The sequence below is a fragment of the Octopus bimaculoides genome, chromosome 15 (assembly GCF_046866305.1).
Source record: "Octopus bimaculoides isolate indiv1 chromosome 15, ASM4686630v1, whole genome shotgun sequence".
NCBI lineage: Eukaryota > Metazoa > Mollusca > Cephalopoda > Octopoda > Octopodidae > Octopus > Octopus bimaculoides.
The window spans coordinates 51,485,334-51,513,320 of NC_142942.1; the positions used below are offsets into that span (position 1 = coordinate 51,485,334).

General features: G+C 36.8%; 1 protein-coding gene and 1 long non-coding RNA gene across 3 annotated transcripts in view; one reads left to right on the plus strand and one right to left on the minus strand.

The window, feature by feature from the left end:
• LOC106870814 (MOB kinase activator 3B) overlaps positions 1-27,987 on the minus strand; it is a 65,733-nt gene continuing 37,746 nt past the window's right edge. For both annotated transcript variants that reach the window (XM_014917034.3, XM_014917033.3), the window contains 6 exons: positions 10,453-10,603; positions 4,100-4,193; positions 3,123-3,256; positions 1,638-1,753; positions 1,106-1,192; positions 1-860 (listed from right to left, as the gene is read on the minus strand). In XM_014917034.3, the coding sequence (XP_014772520.1) occupies positions 828-860; positions 1,106-1,192; positions 1,638-1,753; positions 3,123-3,256; positions 4,100-4,193; positions 10,453-10,603 (615 nt within the window). In that variant the 3' untranslated portion in view covers positions 1-827. The remainder of the gene's footprint in view (positions 861-1,105; positions 1,193-1,637; positions 1,754-3,122; positions 3,257-4,099; positions 4,194-10,452; positions 10,604-27,987) is intronic.
• Positions 18,293-27,632, plus strand: LOC149132529 (uncharacterized). Its single transcript, XR_016244502.1, has 2 exons — positions 18,293-22,645; positions 27,396-27,632. It is a non-coding gene; the product is annotated as an uncharacterized LOC149132529 (long non-coding RNA).

Consider the following 27,987-nt stretch of genomic DNA (forward strand, 5'->3'; position numbering starts at 1 on the left):
GAAAGATTTAGCTGCTATTTCTGATGGTTCAAGAGACCACATAGAGGCTCCCTCATAAACTGAACTCTGAGTTCCCACACCACACAGCCTCAACCCTTCCAGTACTAAACTTCAGAAAGATGGAAAAGTGAAGTTGATTTAGCTTAGATTTAAACCGAAAACAAAGAATGGATAGGGGACAAGTTCTCCCCTGCTCTGATTGCATGTGATATGCCATGTTCTTTAATGTCAATTACTGAGGTTCAGTCCATTTAGAGGAAACAGATGTGAAAGAGTAAATCAAATTTTTTTCAAATGTTAAACAGATCAGAGACCAAACTGTTATACCTATGTTGTGTGTTTTTTTTTTCCTCTTTGGTTTTGAGCACTGGTTACACAGAATAGGATAAATGTGATTCTTCAGATTCATTAATTGGTTAATTAAATTAAGAAGGAAGTGGGGGGCATGAGTGTCGAGAGAAACACAAAGCGATAAAGAGAAGAAAGGACAAAAAAAAAAAAAAAATGAAAATAGCAGAGAAATAAATGTTAAATCAATTGTGACATGTAGTGTGTGCATGTGTGTGTGTCTGCATGTGAGCATTGAATACATGTATGTTTGTGTGTAAGTAAGAGAGAATGAGATAAGTATATCTGTTGTGTTACTTTGAAAATAAAGTTACAGAGTATGTATTGATTTCTACTGCTACACCACGGCTGCCAGAATCGCTTGTGCGCATGTATATGTGTATATGTAGAGGGAAGGGGCTGGCCTGTGTGTGTGTGTGTGTGTGTGTGTGTGTGTGTGTGTGTGTGTGCACACGTGGTGTTTTTAATATTCACTGGTTTTACAAGTTGCAGATTCTTTCAGACATCTCCTTCTGCAAAAGAAGAAAGAAAAAAAGGGAAATTAGGGAAAAAAGAAGTAGATGATTGGTTATATCAGTTAAGTTGATAGAAAACAAAATAAAGAGAGAATGGGTGACCATGCTTGCATTAGGTATATATGGGGGGGGGGGCAAAATCATCAACAAAGGGAACTGACTACAAATATGAGATTAGAACTGAAGACAACAATAATTAACTTATTGAATTATGACTTTTTAAGGACAGTTAAATCACTTACCAAAGGCTGTAACTCTCTCTTGTCTATCAAGTTATGCTCTGTTACAAAATAGTAGAAATGTTTATAGCATGTGTTTCCATGAGCCTCCTGGAAGAAAATTAGTGAACATGAGTAAATCATAAAAAATGATGGAAATAACAACTAATATATATTCAAGAATAGGAATTCTGAAAAGTAATGAAGTTAACAAACTGATAGTATTTCCCTCCCCACCATCACATAATTGTTTCAAGTTATTTATCTATAAAATGTGTTGATACTAATTTTTTTGTTAATTTTTCAGACATCAGCTGTTTTCCTATAATAAAAAAAGTACAATCTTACATATATTTACTTTAGATTCATTCATCACAAGAGAAATCAAAGGGAATGTTTTACTTCACTGATGAGGTCAGAATAAAACCAAAACATGTTTGCAGATGTTTTCCTCAAAAATTAAAATACTTTCTTTAGAAAACTTAAAAGAAAAACAATGTATTTGAAAAAAAAGTTGGGGACACGACAGATGTCTGGGGCACAGAAGGATACTTACAGCACCAATACCAATAAGTTTGTCGAAATGATGAATGTACACATGAACAAACACCCGGAAGAGTCTGGTCATAATTTTTTTTACTATTTGAAGATAATTTCTCGGAAAAGGCACTCCTGAAATAAAAGACAGATTGATTACAGAAAGCTGGAGGAAAAGAAAAAAAATTATCAACAACACCAAGTTACTGGAAGAAAAAAAACAGCACGAAAATGACACAAACACATGTGTACAAGCTAAGCATGCACAATAGGAAAACATGGGCAAAGGCTGCAGAGAAAATGAAAATGCTGGAAAGAAACAATGCAAGCATGCTTTGTTACATGTGGCCTGGTTTGGCTGACAAATATTCCAATTGAAAAAACCAAAAGACAGCCTGCTCGTGAAATTAATGTGCAAGTGGCTAAACATTCCACAGACACACATACCCTTAACTCAGGGAGATTTAGGGTGACCCATCAAATGTGACAAAGCTGGCCCTTTTGAACTACAGGCACAACTCCTTTTTGTCAACTGAATAGATTGGAGCAATGTGAAATAAAGTGTCTTGCTCAAAGGTACAACGTGCTGCCAGGTATTGAACTCACGACCTTATGATTACGAGCTGAAAACACACAATGAACTTGAACTTGGTACCACATAGTTGCAGAACAAACTTCTCATGTGTGTGTAATTTGCTGTACTTACATACAACAAACTACACACTGAGAATAGCAACAGAATGAACATCAGCCTCCAATGACTAAACAAACACTGCTTAGTGGTATAAAGTGAGATGTAACTATAAAAACCAAACGCTCCAACATTTAAGCCAAAAGACAACTGGACTAAAACGGACACTGGGACGCTACTAAACACTCGGTTACGGTGTAGGCATGGAACTCAATTTTATTTAGTCGGGCATATTGGAGCAAGCAGAGTTATGTACCTTCAAGAAAGACAAGAAGAGTTATGTACCTTGCATAAGTTAATGAAAAATTTGAAAACATTTTCTTTTAAAATTTTTATGTGCTAAATCAATGGTTCCCAAGCCATGGAGAGAAAATGAAAGGGATGGAGGCAGAATCAGCATGACAATGGGTGTGGGACATAACTGGCTCTTTGAATGCCAGGTACAGTTCACAGCTCACCTTTCAGATGATAGCAAATTCTCATTCTACCAAATTTCATTTGCAAGATTTGTGGTTCATCCATAACTATGACAAAAGACATTGGCCAAGCAGTGGATTTGAACCTGGTTACCCCAGGCTGCAAAGCATATGTGCATGCATCATTATTCCTATCATATCAGTTTAATGCCAACATAAGCAGAACAGGTTGTCATGATTAAAGGCAATTGTTTGGAATTGCTGTTTTCTCTGGCAATGAAGTATTTACATTAATCCTTGGTAGATGTCTCATAGCCATGAGGGAGAGGGAGAGAAAGAAAGAAAATAAAAGACAGGATTAGATGCAGTGAGAAGAGAAGGCCATGGTCAGACTTACCGACAGTGACAGGGAATATTGTTTCTTCATTGATCTGACTTTCCACCCAGTCCATTAGTAATGATATGTAGACTGGAGCTGGTAGTGCTGTAGGTTTCTTGTAATTCACTCCGTCACACCAATGGTATTCATACCTAAGAAAGAGGCGGAGAAGTAACAACGTCAGTAGATGCAGTAATAATAGCAAGTCCTTTTAATAGTCAGTAAAGAGAGAGAGAACAAATATGCAAAACAATAATGGTAATTACATCAATATCAGAGTAGTGAATTAGCAAAATAGTCAGAGTACTGGAGAAAATGTTTTGTTGTATTTAGTTGTGGCTTTTTGTGTGTGGAGGTCAAACATGATTTTCATCCTTTCATAACCAATAAGATTTGAATCAAAAGGAAAAGACAAGAGATCAATATAATCACTGTATCCTTCCTAAATTTCTAGTCTTGTATCTATGTTGTTGGCAAGCTGACAGAATCGTTAGCACGCCGGGTGAAATAATTAGTGGTATTTCGTCCATCTTTACGTTCTTAGTTCAAATTCTGCTGAGGTTGACTTTGCCTTTCATCCTTTTAGAGTCGACAGAATAAGTACCAGTTGCGTACTGGGGTCAACGTAATCAACTATCCCCCTTCTCCAAATTTCAGACTTTGTGCCTACACATTATTTACATTTGATGGATATTTGTTCTCATCTGATATACCTCCAGTTCGAACCTGGGTTCTCATTGCCAAGGTATTTTTCGATGTTATTATTATTATGCTTGAGACACATTCGAACTGGTAAGAAAGCCATTCACTCTAATTTGTCATGGAGAAAATTTCTCACAGTAGACAACTAAGTGTAAAACCACCGATTAAAAAGCAGTGATTTAAAAGCAACAGAGACTGGAGTAGTTTCCCTTTACTGTAATCCTGAAGACATCATAACCAAAGATGGGTGATCAACAACATCAACAACAATAGTAAAAGAAACATTTCCTTACTTTGGTCCTCCAGACATTGTGGGACACGTCTTTTCAGTACAATGTTCACATATAGTGCCGTATAATAAGTTAATCCGATTGAAGAAGTCAACCACTGAAAAACAAGAAAGGATAGAAATTTGTTAAAGTTTTCTAAGAAATCACAACAGATAGTTCAGAGACCTAAACCATCATTATTTATCAGGATGTTTATTTTATGATTGTTTTACTATGCTTCCATAAAATACCTAAAAGTGATGAATTTAAAGAATTTTTATCCTAATGCAACACAAGTTTCTTTTTTTCTTTCTTTCATCAGATGCGGAATAATATACATTGCTATGAAATAAGATTCTATCTTTGAACTCATCTGCATTAAGATTTGAAATGTAAGGTCTTTCCTACCCTGACTCCAGTTGAGAAACACTGCTTCTAACATAATAAGCAAAACAAAAAGAAAATTTTTCTTTGTACCACAAACCATTGAGTAATAAAAGAGTTATTTCCCCTGTATAGGTAGTTTCTATGTAACTATGACAACAGTGTCCAAACGTCACTGGCAGTCAGCCCTTCAACTATATGGTTGCCAATCTGACTAAAAACACCCCATTCAATCAATAGGCACTAATCTGAAGACTACAAACAGAATCATTTTAGACTATAAAGACAGGAAAATGAAAAGTATTAGCCAAAGGCATCATGTAATGTAATGCCAATGTTGATAATGAGATATATATCTCCCCCCCCTCTCCGTATATGGTTTAAGATGTTATACAATTTCGAGAATGCAGGTTTTTGCTACCCATATTCGTCTTGATCTTTACACATCTTGCATCTTCTGTGATCAAAGTTCCAAGGTACCTGCCTAATGATTTGATCCTTCACTTTCAGCATTCACTGAAATTTCTCACCACCATCCACCTTTTGTCTTCTGGCAATTTATAAACAGGCTCTTCCTCTCACTTTCTCTGACCACTTCATCCCAGAAGTCTCTGAAGTTCCTTTTCCGATTCTGCAAGTAAGACTGTGTCATCTGCATATTTTATGTTTGTGATGTTTCTGCCTCCTGCCCTAAGACCTTTTTTTCTCCCTTTCCAGTTCTCTTATCATCGATTCGCGATAGTAATTGAAAAGAGTTGGTGACATAACACTTCTTTGCCTCACCCCTCTCCTGATGTTGGTGCATTCACTGCGTTCTCTATCTACTTTTATGCACATTGATTGGTTACAAGATTCGGAGATCTTTCACAGGTGGATCAAGGTTACTAAGTTCTTCAAATAACATATTATGACTTACTTTGTCGAAGGCTTTTATGTAATCCATAAAACACACGAGGATGTCTTTTTGCATCTTCAGCGCCTACTCTGTTACCATTCTCAATACAAAAATAACATTCCTAGCACTAGCACTCTTTACAAAGCCTAACTGCTCAATTCCAATCTCGGATGTTATTTTGTTTCTTGTCCACAGGAGTAAAATTCTCAGAATGATCTTTGTAACGTGACTCATTAGACTAATTGTGCAATGTTGTTCACGGTCCACTGCTCCTGATTTCTTCAGGCGTGCAATAAAAATGGACTCACTCAGATCTTCTGGAAACTTCCTATCTTCACAGATCTTGTTTATTACATCCAGCAGCTTTGACCCAGCATCTCCTTTTTCGTCATTTTGACGACTGCCTGTACTTCATATAACATGATCTCTGAACCCTGATTAGAGTCAGGAAACTCCTATAAACTACAGGCAGGTCTCCAAGGATCTGCAAATTCCATGGATACAGACACTGCCTCCAGATCAAACCATTAAAATAAAAAAGGCTGGATGTATTTAGTGTATTAAATTCTGGAACTAGTACTACAGAGGCTGTCTTTTGAGAAAACAGTATTTCCCTATTCTTTATCAATCCTCTTTGAAGTGAGTGCTCTCCTTAATGAGTCACTTTCCTGTGACCCAAGGAATGTTTCCTGTCAACTACAATAAGCGTTTTTTTCAGAGTTCATCTTTGTTGACGAGCTGTTCTCATTGTAGCAAAAACAGTCAGGCCACTTTGAGGTGAGAACTTAGGACAGAGTAGTAGATGTAAGGGCAGCTTTTGCTTGGTAGCAAAGATGATTGAGAAAGCTTGTTTGGGCAAATGTTATTGAGATACCAACACAAGCAGTGAGCCAACAAGGGAAGCTTTTACACGAGTGTTTAGCTAAAGAAAAATAGCAGCCATATTTCAATCAAATTACACCCCTCTTAAATAATCCTTTCTGCTATAGGCACAAGGCCTTAAATTTTGGGAGAAGGGGACTATTCAATTTCATTGACCCCAGTGTTTCACTGGTACTTAATTTATTGACCCCGAAAGGATGAAAGACTAAGTCGACCTTGGCGGAATTTGAGATCAGAACATAGCGGCAAATGAAATACCACTAAGCATTTCACCCAGCACGCTAATGATTCTGGCCAGTGTAGTCCCTGATACACAAAAAGATGGCTTGGTCAAAGCTTCGATCAATGGTCTATTCAATTAGAACTGATCTGGTGATAAACTGTACAAGATATTTAATATCATCATCAGGAAAAAGCTATATAAATCCACATGGATTATGAAGAAGTGCTATAGATCCTTAGTAAAAATAATAACATCGTCCAACATTGTTACAACTTATACACTATGGTAGGATATAATAATATTGTGGATAGTTTCCATACCATGGTATTGTGTAATAATATTATAGGTAAGACTTCAATATCATGGTAAGGCTTAATAAAAATATGAAGCTATCACTACAACACAATGGTATTTTTTAATGATATATGTTTTATCTCCATTAGTTAATGAAAACCTCTTGATTGTCTTTTACATAGATTAAATGTCAGATTATAATTTTATCAAAGTCCCTATCCTATCATTGGTGGGATTGACAGAGTATGAGAGAGGGTCTCATTGTTAGAAGTATATCAGTATAACATCTTTGGCTGCTAGAAATAGCAGTCGAGCCTCAAATCACATCCAACCATCTTCAACAAAAGAGGGAAAGGCATACAGAACACAATGTAGTTATAAATATACAGATGGGCTGAAGAACAACACAAGGTATTTTAATATCATCATAAAAGAAATTATATTGCCAAAAACAGCAGCCAAATTTCCTTTAGATCATGCCTTACTGTCTCAAAAAAAAGACATAAATATTAAAAAAAAATGGAATGGTTATAACTGGAACATCTTTCTTCATATTTTGTTTAAGCAGAGTTGACCTGGAACTAAATAATCATCATCATCATCATCATCATTTAACGTCCATTGTCCATGCTGGCATGGGTTGGACAGTTTGACCGGAGCTGGTAAGCCAGAAGGCTGCACCAGACTCCAGTATGATTTGGCATGGTTTTCTATGGCTGGATGCCCTTCCTAATGCCAACCACCTTGAGAGTGTAATGGGTGCTTTTATGTGCCACTGGCACAGGAGCCATTTGCATGACACTCGTATCGACCATGACTGTGATTTTGCTTGGCTTGATGGGTCTTCTTCTCAAGCACAAGATAATGCCAAAGGTCTTGGTCATTGGTTCCATGAGGCCCAACACTTGAAAAGAACTCAAAAGAACTCAGCCACTTTGGCTCCCTGAAGCCAAATGCTCTAAAGGAACTTAGTCACTTTGCCTCTGTGAGGCCCAGTGCTTGAATGGAACTCCGCCACTTTGGCTCCCTGAAGCCAAATGCTCTAAAGGAACTTAGTCACTTTGCCTCTGTGAGGCCCAGTGCTTGAATGGAACTCCGCCACTTTGGCTCCCTGAAGCCAAATGCTCTAAAGGAACTTAGTCACTTTGCCTCTGTGAGGCCCAGTGCTTGAATGGAACTCCGCCACTTTGGCTCCCTGAAGCCAAATGCTCTAAAGGAACTTAGTCACTTTGCCTCTGTGAGGCCCAGTGCTTGAATGGAACTCAGCCACTTTGCCTCCATGAGGCCCAATGCTCAAAATGATAATAATCCCAATACAATAAACACTATTTGGCTATATATAGAGCGCCCCAGTTTTCAACAAGAATCTATGCTCATCGTTAATGATGTTGAGATATCATTTTCTACCTCATTTTCAGCAATCTAATCTGATTGAGATTATTTCAACTAGCAAGTAAATCTTAATCTATAATAGCCATTAACTTATTAATCTGCTCATTGAAAATATTTTCTGGATTACTGATTCATTTTTTTTTAACATTGCTTTTATTGTTATTGCTTCTTTTGACTTAATAATATATATGTACAACACAATGTGAGCATGTATGTCTGAGTGTGTTTACTGATACAGTTGATACCTAGAGTTCTTTCTTTACTACCCACAAGGGGCTACACACAGAGGAGACAAACAAGGACAGACAAACGGATTAAATCGATTATATCGACCCCAGTGCGTAACTGGTACTTATTTAATCGACCCCGAAAGGATGAAAGGCAAAGTCGACCTCGGCGGAATTTGAACTCAGAACGTAACGGCAGACGAAATACTGCTAAGCATTTCGCCCGGCGTGCTAACGATTCTGCCAGCTCACTGTCTTAATAATGGCTTCGAATTTTGGCACAACGCCATCAATTTCAAGGGACGGCCTAAACTGATTACATTCACCCCAGTATTCAACTGGTACTTATTTTATCGACCGCGAAAGGATGAAAGGTAAAAATCATCCTTGGCGGCATTTAAACACAGAACGTGAAGTCGTAAGAAATGCTGTTAAGCATCTTTCCCAAAGCAGTAATGATCCTGCCAGCTCACCGCAATAATAATAATAATAATAATAGTAATAGTAATAATAATAATAATAATAATGATAATAATAATAATAATAATAGTAATAATAATAATAATAATAATAGTAATAATAATAATAATAATAATAGTAATAATAATAATAATAATAATAATAATAATAATAATAATAATAATGATAATAAACACTGACAACTACATAAATGCTATTAAGTCTCTATAACCACAGCACTCTCACCGTCACTCACCTCTTTCTTTCTCTCTGTTGCCCATCTTTCTCTCTCTCTCTCTCACTTGAAACAAATTCTTTATTTAAAATCTTAAATGGTCAGCAGCACCTAAACAGTCTAAGCAAATCACTTCAAATTAGACCAAAATTACTTGGATGTAACGCTGCATCCATTTACATTAGCTTGTGATTTATAAATGGAATCATTATATGTAGAGTGAAACTATTATAGTTATGTTTTGACTGTAATTATTATAATTATCGCCAGTAGCTTAAGAATTCAAAGACGTTAGCACTGTGGCGATACAATTTACACTTAGAAACATTCTCTGTAGTCGCTACCATTTAAAATACTGCAAGAAACAGTGGAACATTGAAGGTATTGGCAGAAGACACAACATTTTACCATCAGCTATTTTTATATTTATTTAGCTTGTTTATTTTGTACTTGTTGAATGTGCAGGATGGGACAGTGTTCATGACCTCTGTAGGTCTTTTGGAAACCAGTGAGACTACTGACGTGACTGTCCCACTTAAAAAAATCACAGGTCAACATGTACAGGAAAGACGTGAACTGGAAGAAGATACGAGAAAGCCAATGTTCTAAGGAGAAGCAACTAGACATAGAGGTTAGTGCAAGTGGTGGGATGGTGGGTACTGGACACAACAAGGGTGATGAGAGATGGAAAGACAGGTGGAGTTAGGGACCTCAGTAAAGTGGGTATATGACCAGCCAGATCTGAGGAACAGAGGTCATTATAGCAGTGACAGAAAAGACAGAAGAAACAGCACACCACTGGACCAAATGCAGGATCATGTCTGTTAGTAATTTAACCCATTAGTATTTAAACTGGTCAGATCTGGCCGCTCACACCTGCCCCACTATGTGATTCTAAAAATAGGCAATCATATCATCAAAATCTTGAAATTATGAGATAATGCTTAATAGGAATGCTAAAGGGTTAATGCCAATCAGTTGAATGTACCTTCTCTGTGGTGCAAGACATTTATATGTGTGTCGCAGTAGCAGTACTATCCTAGATAAAAGAACAATGTACTATTCTGGGCTTGGCCTGGGCCTTGTAGCTGCTAATGGCTTCCTATCAGACTGCATCATAGCAACAGGTGTTGAAAGAGCTCTTTTTTTACTGCTCCCAATCAACTCTGGTGTGCCCCAGGGACCAGTTTAGTTCCCAATCCGCTTCATTCTGTACATCAAGAACCTATTTGCAATCCAACAACACTGCTCACTTTTGTACAAATGATATGACTCTTCATTTTGCCCCAGCCATCCCCAACTATGCATCATCTGCGCACACAACCTAGGCAGCGAATACCAAGACATAGGCATTCATTGAATAAAATATTGAAAAGTAAGTCATACCATGTACGGCAATCCAGTCATTTATATCTTCATTTGGTGGTAAACGTACAACTTCTTTCAGATCAATGCCAGCATTCAGCGAAGCATTGGCCTGTTTGTGAAGTTCATACTTCATGGTGCCAGGTTCAAACCGCTTCTTGGGTCGAAAAGTCTGTAAAACAGTAGAAAGAACAAGATCAGTTACTAGATCAACACTAATCATTTATATAATGCATTTTTATAAATGTATACACATACGAAAGATATATATATATATATATATATATATATATACATACATACATAAAAGTGTGTGTGCATGTGTATATACATACACCCACAATTTATTCTGCTAGTATCTTATTTTACTAATTGAATTTTCACAAATGCTTGATCTAGCAGATTGTATTATTGGCATTACTTGTTTGATAGTATAAGCAATCATTAAAATTATATTTTTTATAAATACAGTACGTCATATATACACATAATTATATATATTGTTGACATCATAAGACTTTTATAAACTTTTGAGAGAATATGAAGTAACTCTTTTTTTTTGGAACAGTATACAGTGAAGAACACACAAAAAGCTACAAATAATAAGAATGTTTATAAATAACAGAATAAGGTTGAGAAACCATTTTGGATAGAAAAATTTGAAGGTAGCCTTGGACTTTTTCTATTAAAGGCTACTTTCAGTTTTTTCTATCCAAATCACAATGATATGATTACTCTCCAGTGTGAATATGTTTGGGATCAATTAAAATGCTTCTTCAAGAGAACAATTTACCATATATATATCACAGTGAAATAGCAGAATATTGTCTATAGTTGTATGAGTGTGTGTGTGTTTCAAGATATACTATTCCCCAAAAATTATTTATACACACACACACACATATATATATATATATATATAGTGGGGGTGGAAATAGTGTACAAATAGATGTACAACTGTTACTGTTAGAGCACCACAGATCATCTTAATCCAGCTGTTACTCTAGGGCTCCAAACAACCACAATAGGAACTAATACACAGGAACTATTATATAAATCTGTTTTTATCCTTATTCCTCAGACATACACACACAGAGTATGCAGAAAAGTTCCTGGTTTTAAGGGTATCGCAAAAGGCCTGGTTGGAGGCCCAACCTTCTGAGTTCTTTTACAGGGATTAGAAAAACTGAAGGACTGCTGCAATAAGTGTGTGAATCTGAAAGGGGGAATACATTGAATAAATGATGATTTACCTATCCTCCTGCATTTTCTTTTACCTGAAGCCAAGAACTTTCCAGCTACCCCCTCATATATATCAGGGATTTTACACTTTGTAAAAGTTGATATTTAGCAGTTCTACCTGACTGTAATCTCAATACGATGTCTTCAATGAAGAAACCCATTATTTGTCTAAGCCCATCAAAAGCCTATATCTGAGTTCCACACCACAGCAAGGTAATGATATAATGAATGCAAGACAACACCATACACATGTCTTCATAGACACACATGGTATCAAAAAAATAGGTGTGAATGCCTTTGATCAAAGATCTGACTGAACAGACTTATAGTCAACGGCTTTCCAGCTGTGACCATTCCGTCTTTTGAAGAATATCTAGGGAATCAAGATGGTAGGGATGTAATTTCGAGGGGAATTTAGTTGCTCTTTCTAACAGATTAAGAATCATATAAAGTCTACTTTGTTGGTTTGAATAAGGGAATTTAGCTGCTATTTCTCACAGATCAAGAACTACGTGAAAGCTCCATTATTAGCCTGATTAAGGAAATTTAGCTGCTATTTCTAGCAAGTCAAAAACCATGTAGAAGCTCTTTTGTTGGTTTGATTAAGGGTATTTAGATGCTATTTCTTACAAATCAAGAACCATGTAGAGGCTCTGTCGCTTGTTTGATTAAGGGAATTTAGCTACTATTTCTCACAGGTCAAGAACCATGAAGGGGTGCCCCTTTATTGATTTGACTGAGGGCATTTGGTTGTTCTTTTTAGCAGGTTGAGCAATGATATAGCAATTTCTTTGATGTTTTTTAATGGCGACATAAAGGCAGATAACTTCAGTAGGCACTTGATAGAGTATGCCATGTTTTCCGATCAAACAGCACCTCAAATAAGGACACTATTTAGAGTGACAGATTACAACAATATGGTCCTTGAGAACACACACACAGACATCTGTGTTGGTTCTAAAACCATGTTCTCACAACATATTAGTCACATAGTGGGAATATGGTGAGGATGGAGATGATGAATCAGAAAATAAGAAATCTTGTCACAGAAACAACACATGACATAGCAAACACTGACCTCAAAAGACATTTGAGGGAAACACCTGGCAGTTTACTCCATTTGATAAAGATATTAGTCAAACCTCACTCAAGTCACAAGGTGGGGGGCAAGGACAGATTAATGTACTTGGAGACCCTAAAAGGACAGGATGGTCAACAAAGAAGTGCCTTTGATTATAAGCTTGTTTGGTTCGGTAGTGACTGGGGGGGGGGAATAACAACAACAACAAATACTGATTAACCAGTTTCAGTCATTTGACTGCGGCCATGCTGGAGCACGGCCGTTAGTCGAGAAAATCGACCCCGGGACTTATTCTTTGTAAGCCTGGTACTTATTCTATCGGTCTCTTTTGGCCGAACCGCTAAGTTACGGGGACGTAAACACACCAGCATCGGTTGTCAAGTGATGATGGGGAATAAAGATAAATCTTTTATGAGATGAAGAGCAGCTTCATCCCTGACACCAGAAGAGATGGAGAGAGAGAGAGAGACAGACAGACAGATTTTAAACAAAATATACTGAAATTCATGTCAACCATGAGCATCCTGTCTTTTTGTATATCCAAATTTACATTGTCACGCATGTTTTTACACCTCTCTCTTTTTGAAGAAGGCAGAGTGTGATTTCTGAGAACTTAACTATTATCTCTAGCAGATTGAAGCTCCTACATGAGTTTGTCTTGTTTGCTTACATTTCACACACACACACACACATGAATGTATGCATATATGTATAAAATTGTCTACCACTCCCAGAATGGAATGAAGATCATATATATTCTCTTCTAAACAGGATTAACGTTAGATTGAGCATTGCTATGTTTTCCATGTAAATAATCTTACAGTATTTGTAATATTTCTCTTGATGTACTTCTATGATAGAGACAAAAAATTTAGTATAAGCTCAAAATGTTTTTAATCTTTTTTACTTTATATACATTGCTGGAAGTCTGAGGAAGTTCTAGATGATAACATTCTTTCTTCATCTGTTGACTTGCATTGAGCACAATGATGGATGCACTACATTTCATGCTAACCATAAGATTTGTGTGGTATTTTTCCATTGCTATGTCAGTCAAAGCTAATAATACATAAGATCACTGCTCTGCACAGGAACATTGCAGTTACTGTGTAACTTAATGTGTAAGCTACACTAACAATTCATTGAAGATACTCAGCCATAGTATCTTGCATGAGGACAACCCAATAAACAACTAGGGCAATCAAGTAAATCCAATTGGCAACAGCTGCTTAATTTTATTGAGTACAGGATGAAAGGCAAAGCTAACACATGACGGGTTCAATCCCACTGCATGGCACCTTGAGAAAATGTTTTCTACTATAGCCCCAGGACAATCACTACTGTGTGAGTGAATTTAGAAGATGGAAACTGAAAGAAGCCTGTTGTATGTATAAGTGTGTGTGGTTCTCTGTGAGTCCTTGTCTTGACATCATATAGTGGTTGTAAACCAGCATCAACATGATACAAATAATGTTACTAATTTCCAATCATCTGTGAAAAACATATCTGGTCACAGGAAAATAGTATTACCTTCCTTGGACACAGGTATGGGTTGATGACAGGAAGAGCTTCCATAGAAAATCTGCCTCAGTGGATTCCATCTGATCCATGCAAAGCATGGAAAAGTGGATGTTAAATAATGATGATGATGTGCAGGGCTCTTAAGTATATTTTTTTTCTCTGATGTTCTAAACATTCTTATTTCTTTACTGCCCACAAGGGGCTAAACATAGAGGGGACAAACAAGGACAGACAAAGGGATTAAGTCAAATATATCGACCCCAGTGCGTAACTAGTACCTATTTAATCGACCCCGAAAGGATGAAAGGCAAAGTCGACCTCAGCGGAATTTGAACTCAGAACGTCACGACAGACGAAATACTGCTAAGTATTTCACCCGGCATGCTAACGTTTCTGCCAGCTCACCGCCTTTGTTCTGATGTTCTAAAGATTCTGTTAATCTATCATTGAGATAACCGATTAACCAAAACCTATACTGAATTCTTCAAATACTTTCCCAAAAAATTTCCAAGCGATTATTTCAGCTCATTTAGTTACATAAAAACTGTGTTTAATATTTCCTATTTGCTTTCTCTGAGAAGTAATAATTCTTAATTTCTGAAATATATTTATGTTCTTAAGAATTATTTAAGGAGAAATGGGGAAGAGGCAAACTTCTCAATCTTGTTGGTGGGGGTTTGCATAGTCAATGTTCCGACTGATTTGCCAAGTCTGGTGGTTAGAGGGAAAACGTGAGCAGGTGGGGGATAACAGTGGGGGTTGCAGTTATGCAAAAGAAAAATTAGGTAAAGTTTTCAAGTGTGAAATTTGAGAGATAAGAGAAAAAAAAAAAAAAGAAAGCAGGAAAGACAGATGCACTGAGGGGCTGTATGTGTGTATGTGTGTGTGTGGGGGGGGGAATACACAGCCAGAGGAAGAAAGTTAGAAAAAGAAGGAGTGGTGATGGTAGTAGTGGTAAACAAGGAGGGGAGGGGAATAGAGGCAAAGACACAGTGGGAGGCACATTCAGCTGTCAGCAACTAGCTGCAACATTACACAAATATCCAAATTTGTAGAACCATTCAACTTGATACTGCGGAAAATTACATAAAAGGGAGAGGGAGGAGAGAGAGAGAGAGAGAGAGAGAGAGAGAAAGAAACTGTAATGTTTTATAAACAGAGCTGGTTGTAACAAATGTTAAAATGATATATTCTAAGAAAGAGAGAAGAAAAAAAAATTGCAAAACATTGAGATATTGCATTTGGGCCCTTGGTAATTACTTGGATAAGGAAGGAGGAATGACTTGAACTCAAATGGGCCAAATACGCATCTCAGGCCTGATAATATTTAACAACCAAGTTCCAGTGTCACTTTCAAGATAAAATGTAGAAATGTGCGCACACACACACACACACAGGTGTGTGTGTATATATATATATATATATATATATGTATATATATATATATATATATATATATATATATATATATATTAGTCAGTAAATAGTGGGGTTGTGTTAACCGCACGTGGAGAAATAATAGGAAAATGAAGAATAAGGCAGAATGCTAAATTGGAAGCATATTTTAATAAAGATTTCTAACCGGCTTTCGTTGCGAAGCAAATTTTCAAGAAGGAGAATGAAAATGTTTTTTACAAAGAAGTACAAAATGAAGAAAATAATATATAAAAAAATAACTATACCAATACATTATATTGTCTTTGAGCTTTTGAAGTTCAATGGTAATCCATTTAGATAATGGTTGGAAAAATAAGGATGAATGAGAATTGAGAGCTGTGTTAAGTTTTAAAAAAAGGTTAAAAGTTTGTGTTAAACAGGAAGTGTGGTGTCAAAACAGGAAATGTGTGTGAGGGGAGACAAATGTTTTTAGTTGGAGTTATAAACTCTTTTTCAACAGATAAACTTCCTGTTGAAAAAGAGTTCATAACTCCAACTAAAAACATTTGTCTCCCCTTACACACACTTCCTGTTTTGACACCACACTTCCTGCTTAACACAAACTTTTAACCCTCTTTTTTAAACCTAACACAGCTCACAATTCTCATGCATCCTTATTTTTCCAACCATTATATACATGAACTATCATTGAACTTCAAAAGCTCAAAGACAATATAATGTATTGGTATAGTTATTTTTTTATATATTATTTTCTTCATTTTGTACTTCTTTGTAAAAAACATTTTCATTCTCCTTCTTGAAAATTTGCTTCGCAGTGAAAGGAGGTTAGAAATCTTTATTAAAATATGCTTCCAATTTAGCATTCTGCCTTATTCTTCATTTTCATATATATATATATATATATATATATATATATATATATATATAATATAAATAAAGAGATTAGCTTAGTCTATGAGATTAGACTAATCTTGCAAATCTTCTCTGAAGAGCAATTTATATGGTGAAGCTTTAAAGTTAGCAGCTGCAGCTGTAATTGCTGCTGCTGCCACTATCATGAGGCCAACCAATAAGCCAGTCACTCAACTTGCTAGAAGTAACAGCTAAATCCCCATATCACAACCTACTGTTTTAGGAAAAATAAATGGACACATTAGATAATGTACTTCTGGAGATTATATATATATATATATATATATATATGGTGCCACACCCTTTGGGCTGAAATATGTAAAAGCATACATATATATTTATTATATATATATATATATATATATATATATATATATATATATATATATATATATATATATATGGTGCCACAGCCTTTGGGCTGAAATATGTAAAAGCATACATATATATTTATTACATATATATACATATATATATATATATATATATATATATATATATATATATATATATATATATATATATAAAGGAAGAAAGAAAAAACTGGTGGATCACAGCTGGAACATCTCGTTATAGGTCAACTCACACTAGGCTATCATGAGGCTAACAATATCTTCCTTATCACTACACACCACCACTTCCACTACTAGACCTATTTTTTCCTTATACTGTGTTGGATGGAGTTAATGAAGCCAGCATTGTCCCAGGAGAGCTCTGTTGGTTGTCAGTCCATCTGGCAAACCCCCAGGGAAGAGCCTAAGTTAACAATGATGTTTTGTATTTTACTGGAATCATTTCAGAAACCACAACTGCTTAAAACAACTCCAGAATGGCTACACAACCAAGAACTGTGCCACTTAAAGATGATGATGATAATAATAATAATGGCATCAAATTTTGGCACAAAGCCAGCAGTTTCAGGGGCACTGAAATATGCTTCGACTGGTACTTATTTCGCTGGACAAAATGCTTAGCGGTATTTCGTCTGCCGCTACGTTCTGAGTTCAAATTCCGCTGAGGTCGACTTTGCCTTTCATCCTTTCGGGGTCGATAAATTAAGTACCAGTTATGCACTGGGGTCGAGACTTAATCTCTTTGTCTGTCCTTGTTTGTCCTCTCTATGTTTAGCCCTTTGTGGGTAATAAAGAAATAAGATGCATGCTCACACAAATATGATGGGCTTCTTTCAGTTTTCATCTACCAAATCAACTCACAAGGCTTTCGTTGGCCCTAGGTTATAGTAGAAGACACTTATTTAAATGCAGACAAGGAACTGTCGAACAATAAACAATATATCACCACCATCACTACAGGGGTTAGACTAATCTGCTTTGTTGTTAAACACAGATGTCCTATTGAATGCCAAAATCTGTTTGTTGAAGTTTACTCCAATTTGTCTGACTGAACTAAGAGGAAAAAAAGAACAAGTTCCTCTTCTTACTTGATCAGAAAGACATCCAATTGTAGAGCCTTCTGCGACAATAAAAAGACCAGCCAAACCATGTACTCTGTGTGTGTGTGTGTGTGTGTGTGTGAGGGAGAGAGAGAGAGAGAGACAAGAGGCAGCGGGGTACATATGTCATCACCATTTTACATCTACTTTCCCTCCTAGCCTGAGTAGGATAGGCCAAAGAGGTTTCATTTCTTATCTGGAATCCCTACCCTCCAAGTCATGCTGCCTGACAGCATCTTGCGCGTGCATTTTTTTTTTTTTTTTTTTGGTATGGTTTCTGCAGCTGGATGCCATTCCTAGCCTGAACTGCTACACAGAAGGAACTGAGTGCATTTTATCAAAGGTGTCATGTTCTCAACAAGACAAAAGGGACAAAAAGGACCCCATAACCCCACATTGTATCCACTCGATTACCTATCCCTTTACAGAGCGTACTATGTGTGCACAAGCAGTAGTTAAGCTGCCCTTACACCCAGTGAAACAAAAGGGGTTTTCAACACAGTATGCTGTCTCTATTCAGGGCATTGTGACCAACAGAGAGGGTAAGACAGAAGATAAATGCAGAGGAAGAACTAAGGTAGGAGGCAGACAGAAGTGAGAGTACAGTGGTGGTGGTGGTGGTGGTGGTGGAGGAGGTGGTTGACAAAGTGATTGGTGTGAGGAGGAAGAAAGATGGTGCTAGAAAGAGTGATGACGAGGGGACAGGGATGATAGGGTGCAACGAAAGAGACAATAATAGCAGAGAAGTGGGAGTGAGGGCATGTGATTGTTATTCATAGAATGGGGGATGCTATATGAGGGAACTGCAGGCAGGGGACCAGTGGCTATGATATTTAATATGTATATTCTTTTCTTGTTTCAGTCATTTGATTGCAGCCATGCTGGAGCACCGCTTTTAGTTGAGCAAATCAATCCCAGGATTTATTCTTTCTAAGCCTAGTACTTACAATATATTTTGACTAAAATGTTATAACAAAAGGGTTTTTTAAATATTAGCCATGAACATGCTTGCTGTGGGAGGCACAATATTTTCGATTCAGAAATGTAAAAGGGGTAAAGAGCCTCTTTGGTCATGAATGACCATGGGATTGTACCTAGAAAGTTTCCCTCCAAGGCACAAGTCTGGACAAGGTTGTTTATGGAAGACCAGCAGTCACCCAGGCATACCAGCCTCTCTTCTCCATGCCACCAATGTTACCCAAGGGAAAGGCAAAAGCCGATACAACTTGGCACCAGAGATGTTGCAACTCATTTCTACAGCTGAGTGAACTGGAGCAATGTGAAATAAAGTGTTTTTCTCAAGACCACAACACACAGCCTGGTCCAGCAATCAAGCTCATTATCTCATGATTGTCAGCCCGATGCTCTAACCAATAAACCATGTCAAGAAAGGGTAAACATAACTGAACAAGGCTTAAGCCCTTAAGCAATTTAAATAGGCCACATCAGGCCCAAATATTCCACCTTTTTTATCCAGCCTCTCACACCTACCATACAATGTCCTAAAAATAAATAATCACATCATTGAAATCTTGAAATTATGGGATAATGCATGGTTAATTCAAAACAATGTGAATAAATAAGCATTAGATTTGGCAGTGATGCTGAAGGGTTAAATCAACCAAACAAAGGCATTAACCAAGCTATTTTAGAGTAATTTTGATGTAGGTAAACATTCTAAATGTTGTCAGGTATTCTGATCTTGAAAGAATCCCAGAAGAAAAAAAACAAGAGTATGATGATTACATTTGAACAGGTATCAAACAAACATGGCCGCTATCTGTTAGAAATAGTTTACTGCTTGACTATAGACAGAGCACAAGTTGTGATGCAATCTGGTTATATGATATAGAAAATGTAAGTTTTGGCTTCATGTCAAGAGCAACCGTATCATCTTATAAGCAAAGGCTGAGATATTACTTGCACCTCTCACTGTATCACAATTATGTTGTAGCCACTAAGTAAACATGTTATTAAAAGTTGTCTTGGCTGATGAGACGACCTGATTCTTGCTTCCACCAGTGACTGTTACAACCACATTAACAGGAATGCTGACAGTCACCGAGAAAGCCTCTATACAGTCACTCAACCTGCTAGAAATAATAGACAAATCACACCCTACAATGGATAATGCAGTGTTTGATACACTGTATGAATAAAAGGAGATGGCTAAGACTGGATAACCTTTGTCTGCTGATTTGCTCCAATCATGACTGAGTTGGCCCTAAACAGCAAATGCATGCTGGGTATTGACAGGAAGGGCAACTAAGTTTTGTGTTTGAGCATAATGATGTAAAACAGCTTAGCTTTCATATCAAAAGGTAATTTACCCAGTTGGTAAATAAAGACTTGACAAAATTGTCAGACAGGCTGGAATAAGTACTGGGACAATGTGATTGACTAAAAGTACAAACATAAACATTTCAGGTTCAAATAACACCACAGTAATAACTATGGATCATTTTGCAAATTGATTTATGTCACATCCAGTTCTCAATTGGAATATAGAAACATATATTTGTGTTTCAGTATTACTTTCAAGAATAAAGTAATTAAGAAAAGCATCATTCAAGCAAGCTACAGATGACTAAAGCAGACAACATGAACTTTATCTATCCCTCCAACCATCGTAATATCTACTTATCTCTGTGTGTGCGTGTGGGGGGAGGGGTTGTGGTAGTGCTCCATCATGGCCTTAAGCAGATCTTAGACTGAATATAAACACAAGGAATTACTTGGAGAAGTCAAATGTTCCAAGAGAAAATTGAAAATTCACCAGGTGGAGATGCCAGCCAGTTTATTGTGATTCAATCTTTATGTAAATAAAACTAATTTAACTCTAATTGGGGACTCACTTCTTTGTCATTAATATATTTAATAAGGTATAAATGTCACACATATGCACCACTTCTCTAAATGTTTGAGTGTTTATCAGTTAAAATAAAATCAACCAAATTCCAAGGCCAATGAGGAAGACAATGTGGTAACACGAACTGCTACAAATAGTAGCCAAATTTATCTTAAATCACACCCTTTCTGACTTAAAAAGAGGAGGAGACATGTATCCAAGAAAATTTGGTCCACAATATATACCTTAAACAAAAATCAGTTGATAAGGGTTTGAATACCTGAGAATATAGCTCAACTCAGTGTTGACCTGAGGTTCAACAGCAACAAATCAAATGTCACACAAAATGAATAACCCTCTTGTATTTACACCAGCCATATCCGGCTCAAATTTTCTACCTGTTTTATCTTCAAACAGCCTCTCACACTTCTCCTACAATGTTATTCTAAAAATAAACAATCACGTCATTGAAATCTCAAAGTAATGTATGACTAATTCAAATCAATGTGAATAAGCAAGTATTGAATTTGACAGAGAAATCTGAATACAAAATGAATAAACAACATTCTCTAGATCAATGATCTGTAGGTACGTGGTACTTCGTTATGCAAATATAATATATTATAAAGTATAATAAATGTTTCTATATGTCGATACCACATTCTACTGTGTAGAAATAACTTTAACAAAATTCTCTAGATTGGTTAAGTGGTTCTATCTCCTTGCTTGACTTCATTCAAGTAGCTTGGTCTATGTCACTGTCCTCACTTCCTCAATTCTAACAATACCAGTTCCTTGTTATGTGAAGCTGTGTACTCCCTAACTGTTCCACGTTATGTATTGGTAGCTGCTAGTATCACAACTTCATGTTATTGTCTATTTACTCAAAAGAACATATTTCTTCAACAAAGAGTTTGCTTGAAACATAAAACTTCCTCCACCCCTTCCTCACAGCAAACCAAATTATTATTATTCCACTTGGAACTGTTTACACATGTTAATTGCTGACATAGACCATTACTAGTTTCCTCGCAGCCTACTGTCTATTTTATTGGTAACTTAGCTTCACTGTCAACATATGCCAAGCATTAAGAGTATTTATAATGAAATGTAACGAATTGAAAATTTATTTAATTACTTTAAATACATTCATTAAATCATTATTTCATTACTTCTACAAGTTGCAATGCACACCCACATCACATGTCACAACTACATGTGTTTTTTTGTTGACTACCTAAACTGTAGTTTAAAAACCATTTTAAAATAACTAGTCTCTCTTTCTTTCACAGAAACTTTCAAGGCTTCTAAGACTAACTACGACCAACAGTGACTAGAGACAAGCAGGAAGAAAGTTGGTGTGCAGGAAAATGATAAGACCTACTTCAAGCACAAAGTAACCAATCTACATTGAAAGGATCGTGAAGTCAAGAGGAAGAGATGAAACTAACGAAGAATGTTTAAATCCTTATCTCATATATTCAGAAATTTAACTTTTGAGTATTTTTTCCAGAAGTTTCAGTTATAATTCTGTAAATACAAGAAAATAAATATAAAATAAATTCCATTTAAAAAAAAAACAAAAAAAAAACAGACACGTAAGTCAAAATTTGTAAGAGTGGTAACATGGGAAGTTGTGGCAGCCATGTCTTTTTCAACACATCTAAAAACATAGTGATGTATGTGAAATGGAAGGATTTCAACCAAAACAGAGAATTTGGTTACCAAGACCTGCTCTACAGATCTCATCAAAAAGAAGGTAACTTATATAGTTATCAATTGTTATGTATCGCATGCTTTTGCTACTCATTGCTGACACTAAAACAAAAGTTTTCCCAATTGAGTGTGAATTCTCCCACCAGATGAAGCCATTACGTTATTTTGTTCTTTGTTTTCTTGGCAGAGATATTGGGGTGGTTTGCATTAGCTTTCCCCACCTGGATTACTGTTGGCACACAAGGAGCTTATCCACCCTTCAACAGGTCTTATTGGGTTAATTCATTCAACAAAAAATTCAACAAGATGGCGCACCAGCATGGCTGCTATCTAATAACTGAAACAAGTAAAAGATAAGCTAAACACAATTGGGAGACAGTCACTAGAATTAATCTAGTTACTCCACAAATTCTGAATGACCTTAACAATCAAGGGCAAGAGCCCTCTCCCAGTTGTGGCCAACAGCCAATGATTTCTCTACACAAGTACTACAAGGCCACAAATTTCATGGAGAGGTGTAATTGATCAACATATCTCCTGATTTTGACAAGCATATATTGGCACAAGGCCAGCAATTTTAGGGAAAGAGTGTGGTTAGCTGGTTAAATCGACCCCAGTATTTGATTGGTACTTTACTTTATCAACCCTGTAAAGATGGAAAGCAAAGTTGACGTCAGTGGGATTTGAACTCAGAATGTAAAGAAGCCACTGAGCATTTTGTGCAATGCGCCAAATATTCTGTTAGCTCACTGCAGCAACAAGAACAACAACAAGTGATTTGTCACACTAGCAAAACGCCACCGATTCAGAGTGGATTATGGTGTTTACATATGCATCGTTATACCCACCCCTCCATATCACCCTCCTCCTCATCATCATCATTTTAATATCCACTTTTCCATGCTTGCATGGGTTGGACAGAATTTGAAGAGGAAGATTTTCTACAGCCGGGTGCTCTTCCTGTCATCAATCCTCACTCTTTTCTAAGCAAGGTAAGAACATAGCTTGCATGATGGTGATGCTTATTTAGAAGACAATAACACACACACACACACACAGAGGCTTCTTTCAGTTTCTGTACACCAAATCCACTCACAATGCTTTGGTTGGCCTGAGACTATTGTAGAAGACAGATGGCCAAGGTGCCACGTAGTGGGACTGAACCAAGAACCATGTGTTTGGTAAGCAAATTTTTTAGCACACAACACCACCTATCATACACACACAATATGATACTTTGTTTATATCTTAAAAATTTTTTTTTTCTACTATGTAGAAACCCACTTGTATACACCTGCTCTTGTATATATTCTATTAGGTCAATATCATATCTGTTCACACCTACGCACTATTATGTGAGTACTGCCTGAATTGCTACCTCCAAACTCTTCTACTCACTCACACCCCTAATTCTTTGAGTACGACTCATAACTCAACACTCTCTCCTCTGTAACAAAACAAAAGAAAAAAACCCACCTCGCCCTTCCCACTTTCATTATTCACTTTGTGATTTCTCTGATATTTCCTTTTAACTCTTCCCTGCCTGTCTAACTCAACAAAAGACAAATTGTAGAAAACGATATCTTGAATCTTGAGATTATTTTCTTTTTTATTCAGTGCAATACAGCCACTTTGTATTAGTTTTTTTTTGGGGGGGGGGGTCTCTCTTTAAAAAAAAATAATAATAATAATTTTGGCTCTCCATTCAGTTTGACAAAATGCTTTCTGGATTAAACTACCATGCTGACACAGATTAAAACCCCCTAGGATTACATAGATACTGGATTTAGTATAAACAATGCCAGCACTCATCTGCATTTCATTTCAGAGAAAATAATAGGCTTCCTATTACCCTATGAATAGTACACGAAGCAGGAAATTTGTCTGAGTGTGTGTGTGTGTGTGTGTGTGTGTGTGTGTGTGTGTGTGTGTGTGTGTGTGTGTGTGTGTGTGTGCGTGCGTGTGTGTGTGTGTGTGTGTTTCAATCAGCCTTCTCTTTCTCTGTAGTATCAAGTGTATCTCTATGCTGCATCACTTGTATTTTTCTGCTAAGCTTCAAGTGAGTCTGACACACACCTAATTTCTCCTCTTCCACAACAAATCTATTTAATGTCACCAAAAGCCACACCCAGTTCCTCTCCCATCATGCAAATTGTCCCATCCCACACCCAACATACTAACAACTATTTTGCCGAATCTTTTCCCCCGTGGAACATCACCAGCTTGGAATTCCTTCCTTGTTCAGGTTTTTCCCCAGTAGATGTCAATTTACAAACGTCAAAGCAGAACGTTAGCCACACATATCTCACCAATTCTGAAACAGCAACGAAATTCTGGGAACTGCTGCCTCCTTTTTCTTCATAATAAAGTTAATGAGTTAATTAACCCTTTAGCATTCAGATTATTCTGTCAAATGTTATAAATATTTATTCATATTCTTTTGAGTACATCCTGCATTATTTTATAGCTTCGAGATTTCGATGATGTGATTGTTTATTTTAAGAATATTGTCAGAAAGGTGTGAGAGGTTGGATCTGACTAGTAGGAACATAAAAGCAGGTAGAATACTTGGGCCAGAAAGGGCTAGTTTAAATGCTAAAGGGTCAATAAGTAAACAGTTGGTATAGTCATTTGACAATTCTTCAAAGTGATGCAGCTCTTCCTTAGGTTAAGTAATAAAACAATGTCACATGACTGTCTCTCTACTACAAGCCATGTAGAAAACCAATGCCACATGTTTGTACCTCCACCTCAGTCTAACAACAGTGCTACATGTCTTCTCTTCAACTTCACCAGACTAACTAATGTTGTCACATGACTCAACTCACCCCCAGAGTAAGCAATGTCATGTGACTGTCTATCCACCCATCACATGACCATTAAGTCTTCATCCCAAGCCTAACCAAAATCACATGGTTCTCTTTCTCTCTCTCTCTCTCTCTATTTATATATATATACACACACACACACACGTCTAACAAATATCATGTCACATCATCACTGTTTGACCGTGAATTCTTCTTTGGGTCTGCAAAAATAGTTTATTCCTGACAATCTAGTATTACCCTTGTTATAAGGGGAAATCTGTCAATTTCTGATTCCCAATCTTTCTAATCTCCTAAATTACGTAAATCCTGACTGTTCTGTAACCTAAATATCTGCCGCTACAGGATCGGTTCCAAGTCACCAATAATAACAACCGCAAACGACAACAACAGCAAGCATAGCACTGAGTGCTTGATAAATATGACAGCGATGACTTATAAACAAACAGAGGGTGTATGGGAGGGAGAGGGGGGGAGAGAATATAAACAAAACAGAAATTGTACAGGAAGTATGATAATTGGAGAGAGGTAAAAGAGGACAAAGAGGGGGGAAGAGGAGAGAGCCAGACAAATGTGAGGGAAAGATACTGAGAGAAAAGAAGAAGAGATGTGAAGGAGAGACAGAAAGAGAAAATAAGGATGGAAAGAGAAGTGGTTGGACATACATCAAAAGAATGTGTGAATGGTGGTGTTATTGTGACCTATGACCCATAGCCATTCCAGCCATGACAATCCTGTTTTTCTTTCAGGAGAAAGTGTATCAAGTATGTTATTTTTTTTAAGAGACTGCTGATTCCAAAATGGATTGGCTTCCGCTTCCAGCGGGGTCAGGTGGTCCTGCAGGGCCCACAGTAACCCTGTTGGTATGTGTGGAGGTGTTTGCTGTTGGTGTTATTAATATGTGGTTGGTAAACCTGTTATACATGTACCAGATCACATCTAAGTATTTCATGGAAGAGTAGTTCATATTCCAGTAAAGTTATTTTGTGGTAAAACCCTAACTACTACTTCCTCTCAGTTTCCCCACATTTTTCTGGGAAAGTTACTCTCAATAGACTAGCAACCTCTCCCAGAAACCCATTTCACACAGTAGTTTCAATGTCTATGCCTGATACCGGTGGACTTTTGTTACAGGATCAATATTTATTTAACGAAAGGATCTATGAAGAAATAGATGGATATATCACCAAGCTAACGGCAATTTACATTCTAAGTTCAAATCTTGCCAAGGCCTGTCAGTATTTCCAGAATATAAAGCTACATTCAAATCAACTAATGGGAGATGGGTTTGAAGAATGTAAATTTTCAACTCAATCTATCTGCATTCTAAGTAATTATCAGACTAGCCATATTGAACTATCTCCTGACCACTCATGCTTTGCTCCACTTTAAGAAATACCTATTCACGTGTCGGGGTCAATGTAACCAATCAAACAACCTCCCCTGAAAAAATACTGGCCTAAATTACAAACAATTACCATCACCACCACCACTCAGAGTTTCACGTTCCCAATTAACAGGAACGTGAAACTCTGAGTAACAGCTTTTGCTATATTTCTGCTGCTTTTAAATAAAGCATATATATATATATATATATATATATATATATATATGCAACGGGCTTCTTTCAGTTTCTGTCTACCAAATCCACTCACAAGGATTTGGTCAGCCCAAGGCTATAGTAGAAGACACTTGCCCAAGGTGCTATGCAGTGGGACTGAACCCGGAACCATGTGGTTGGTAAGCAAGCTACTTACCACACAGCCACTCTAGTGTTTGTTTTTTTTACATGTCAAATAATTTCAGGACAATGCATGATGCTTGTCAGAGAAAATATACATTTCGCTGTAAAAACTAAAAATGAAATCTGAATCAAACACACAAATAATAATAATAATAAATAATAGCAGTAAAATATTTAAAATGGACGTTTTATTTATTTATTTATTTTTTTCTTTTTCCTTGTAGGCCTAATAACAATGGTTTCTTTGTCATTCGCAGAAAGATTTAAATCTCAGCCAGAATCAACTGACATCATTGCTTTTGCAAAAGGAATTGTTTTCACCCAATGCCTTAAGGGGTAACGAGGGGAGAACGAAGGGGTGATGAGGAGACAGAAAGAACCACCAAGAAAAGTACATAGCAATCAATGATGACACAAAAGCCTTTTTAGGTTAAAATGTGACACCCCTTATCATTATTGGTTGTTTCATAGGATCCTTTATCATCAAGATTAAATAAAAATTTACCTCTTTTAAAGAAAGAAAGAAAAAGGATAATGTCTCTCACTGTCAAGTGAGGTTGTTTATCTAAGAAACACAACAGATGCAGTGATGTTTCATTTATTTTTTTTATCTTTCACTGGTTTCAGTTATTAGACTGTGGGCATGCTGGAGCACTGCTTTGAAGAATTTTAGCCACTACTTGTTTGTTTGATTTTTAAGCCCGATACTTATTCTAATGGTCCATTTCGCCAAATCACTAAGCTACAGGGATGTAAACACGCCAACACCAGTTGTCAGGCAGTGATAGGGCACAAACATAAACACACACACACAGA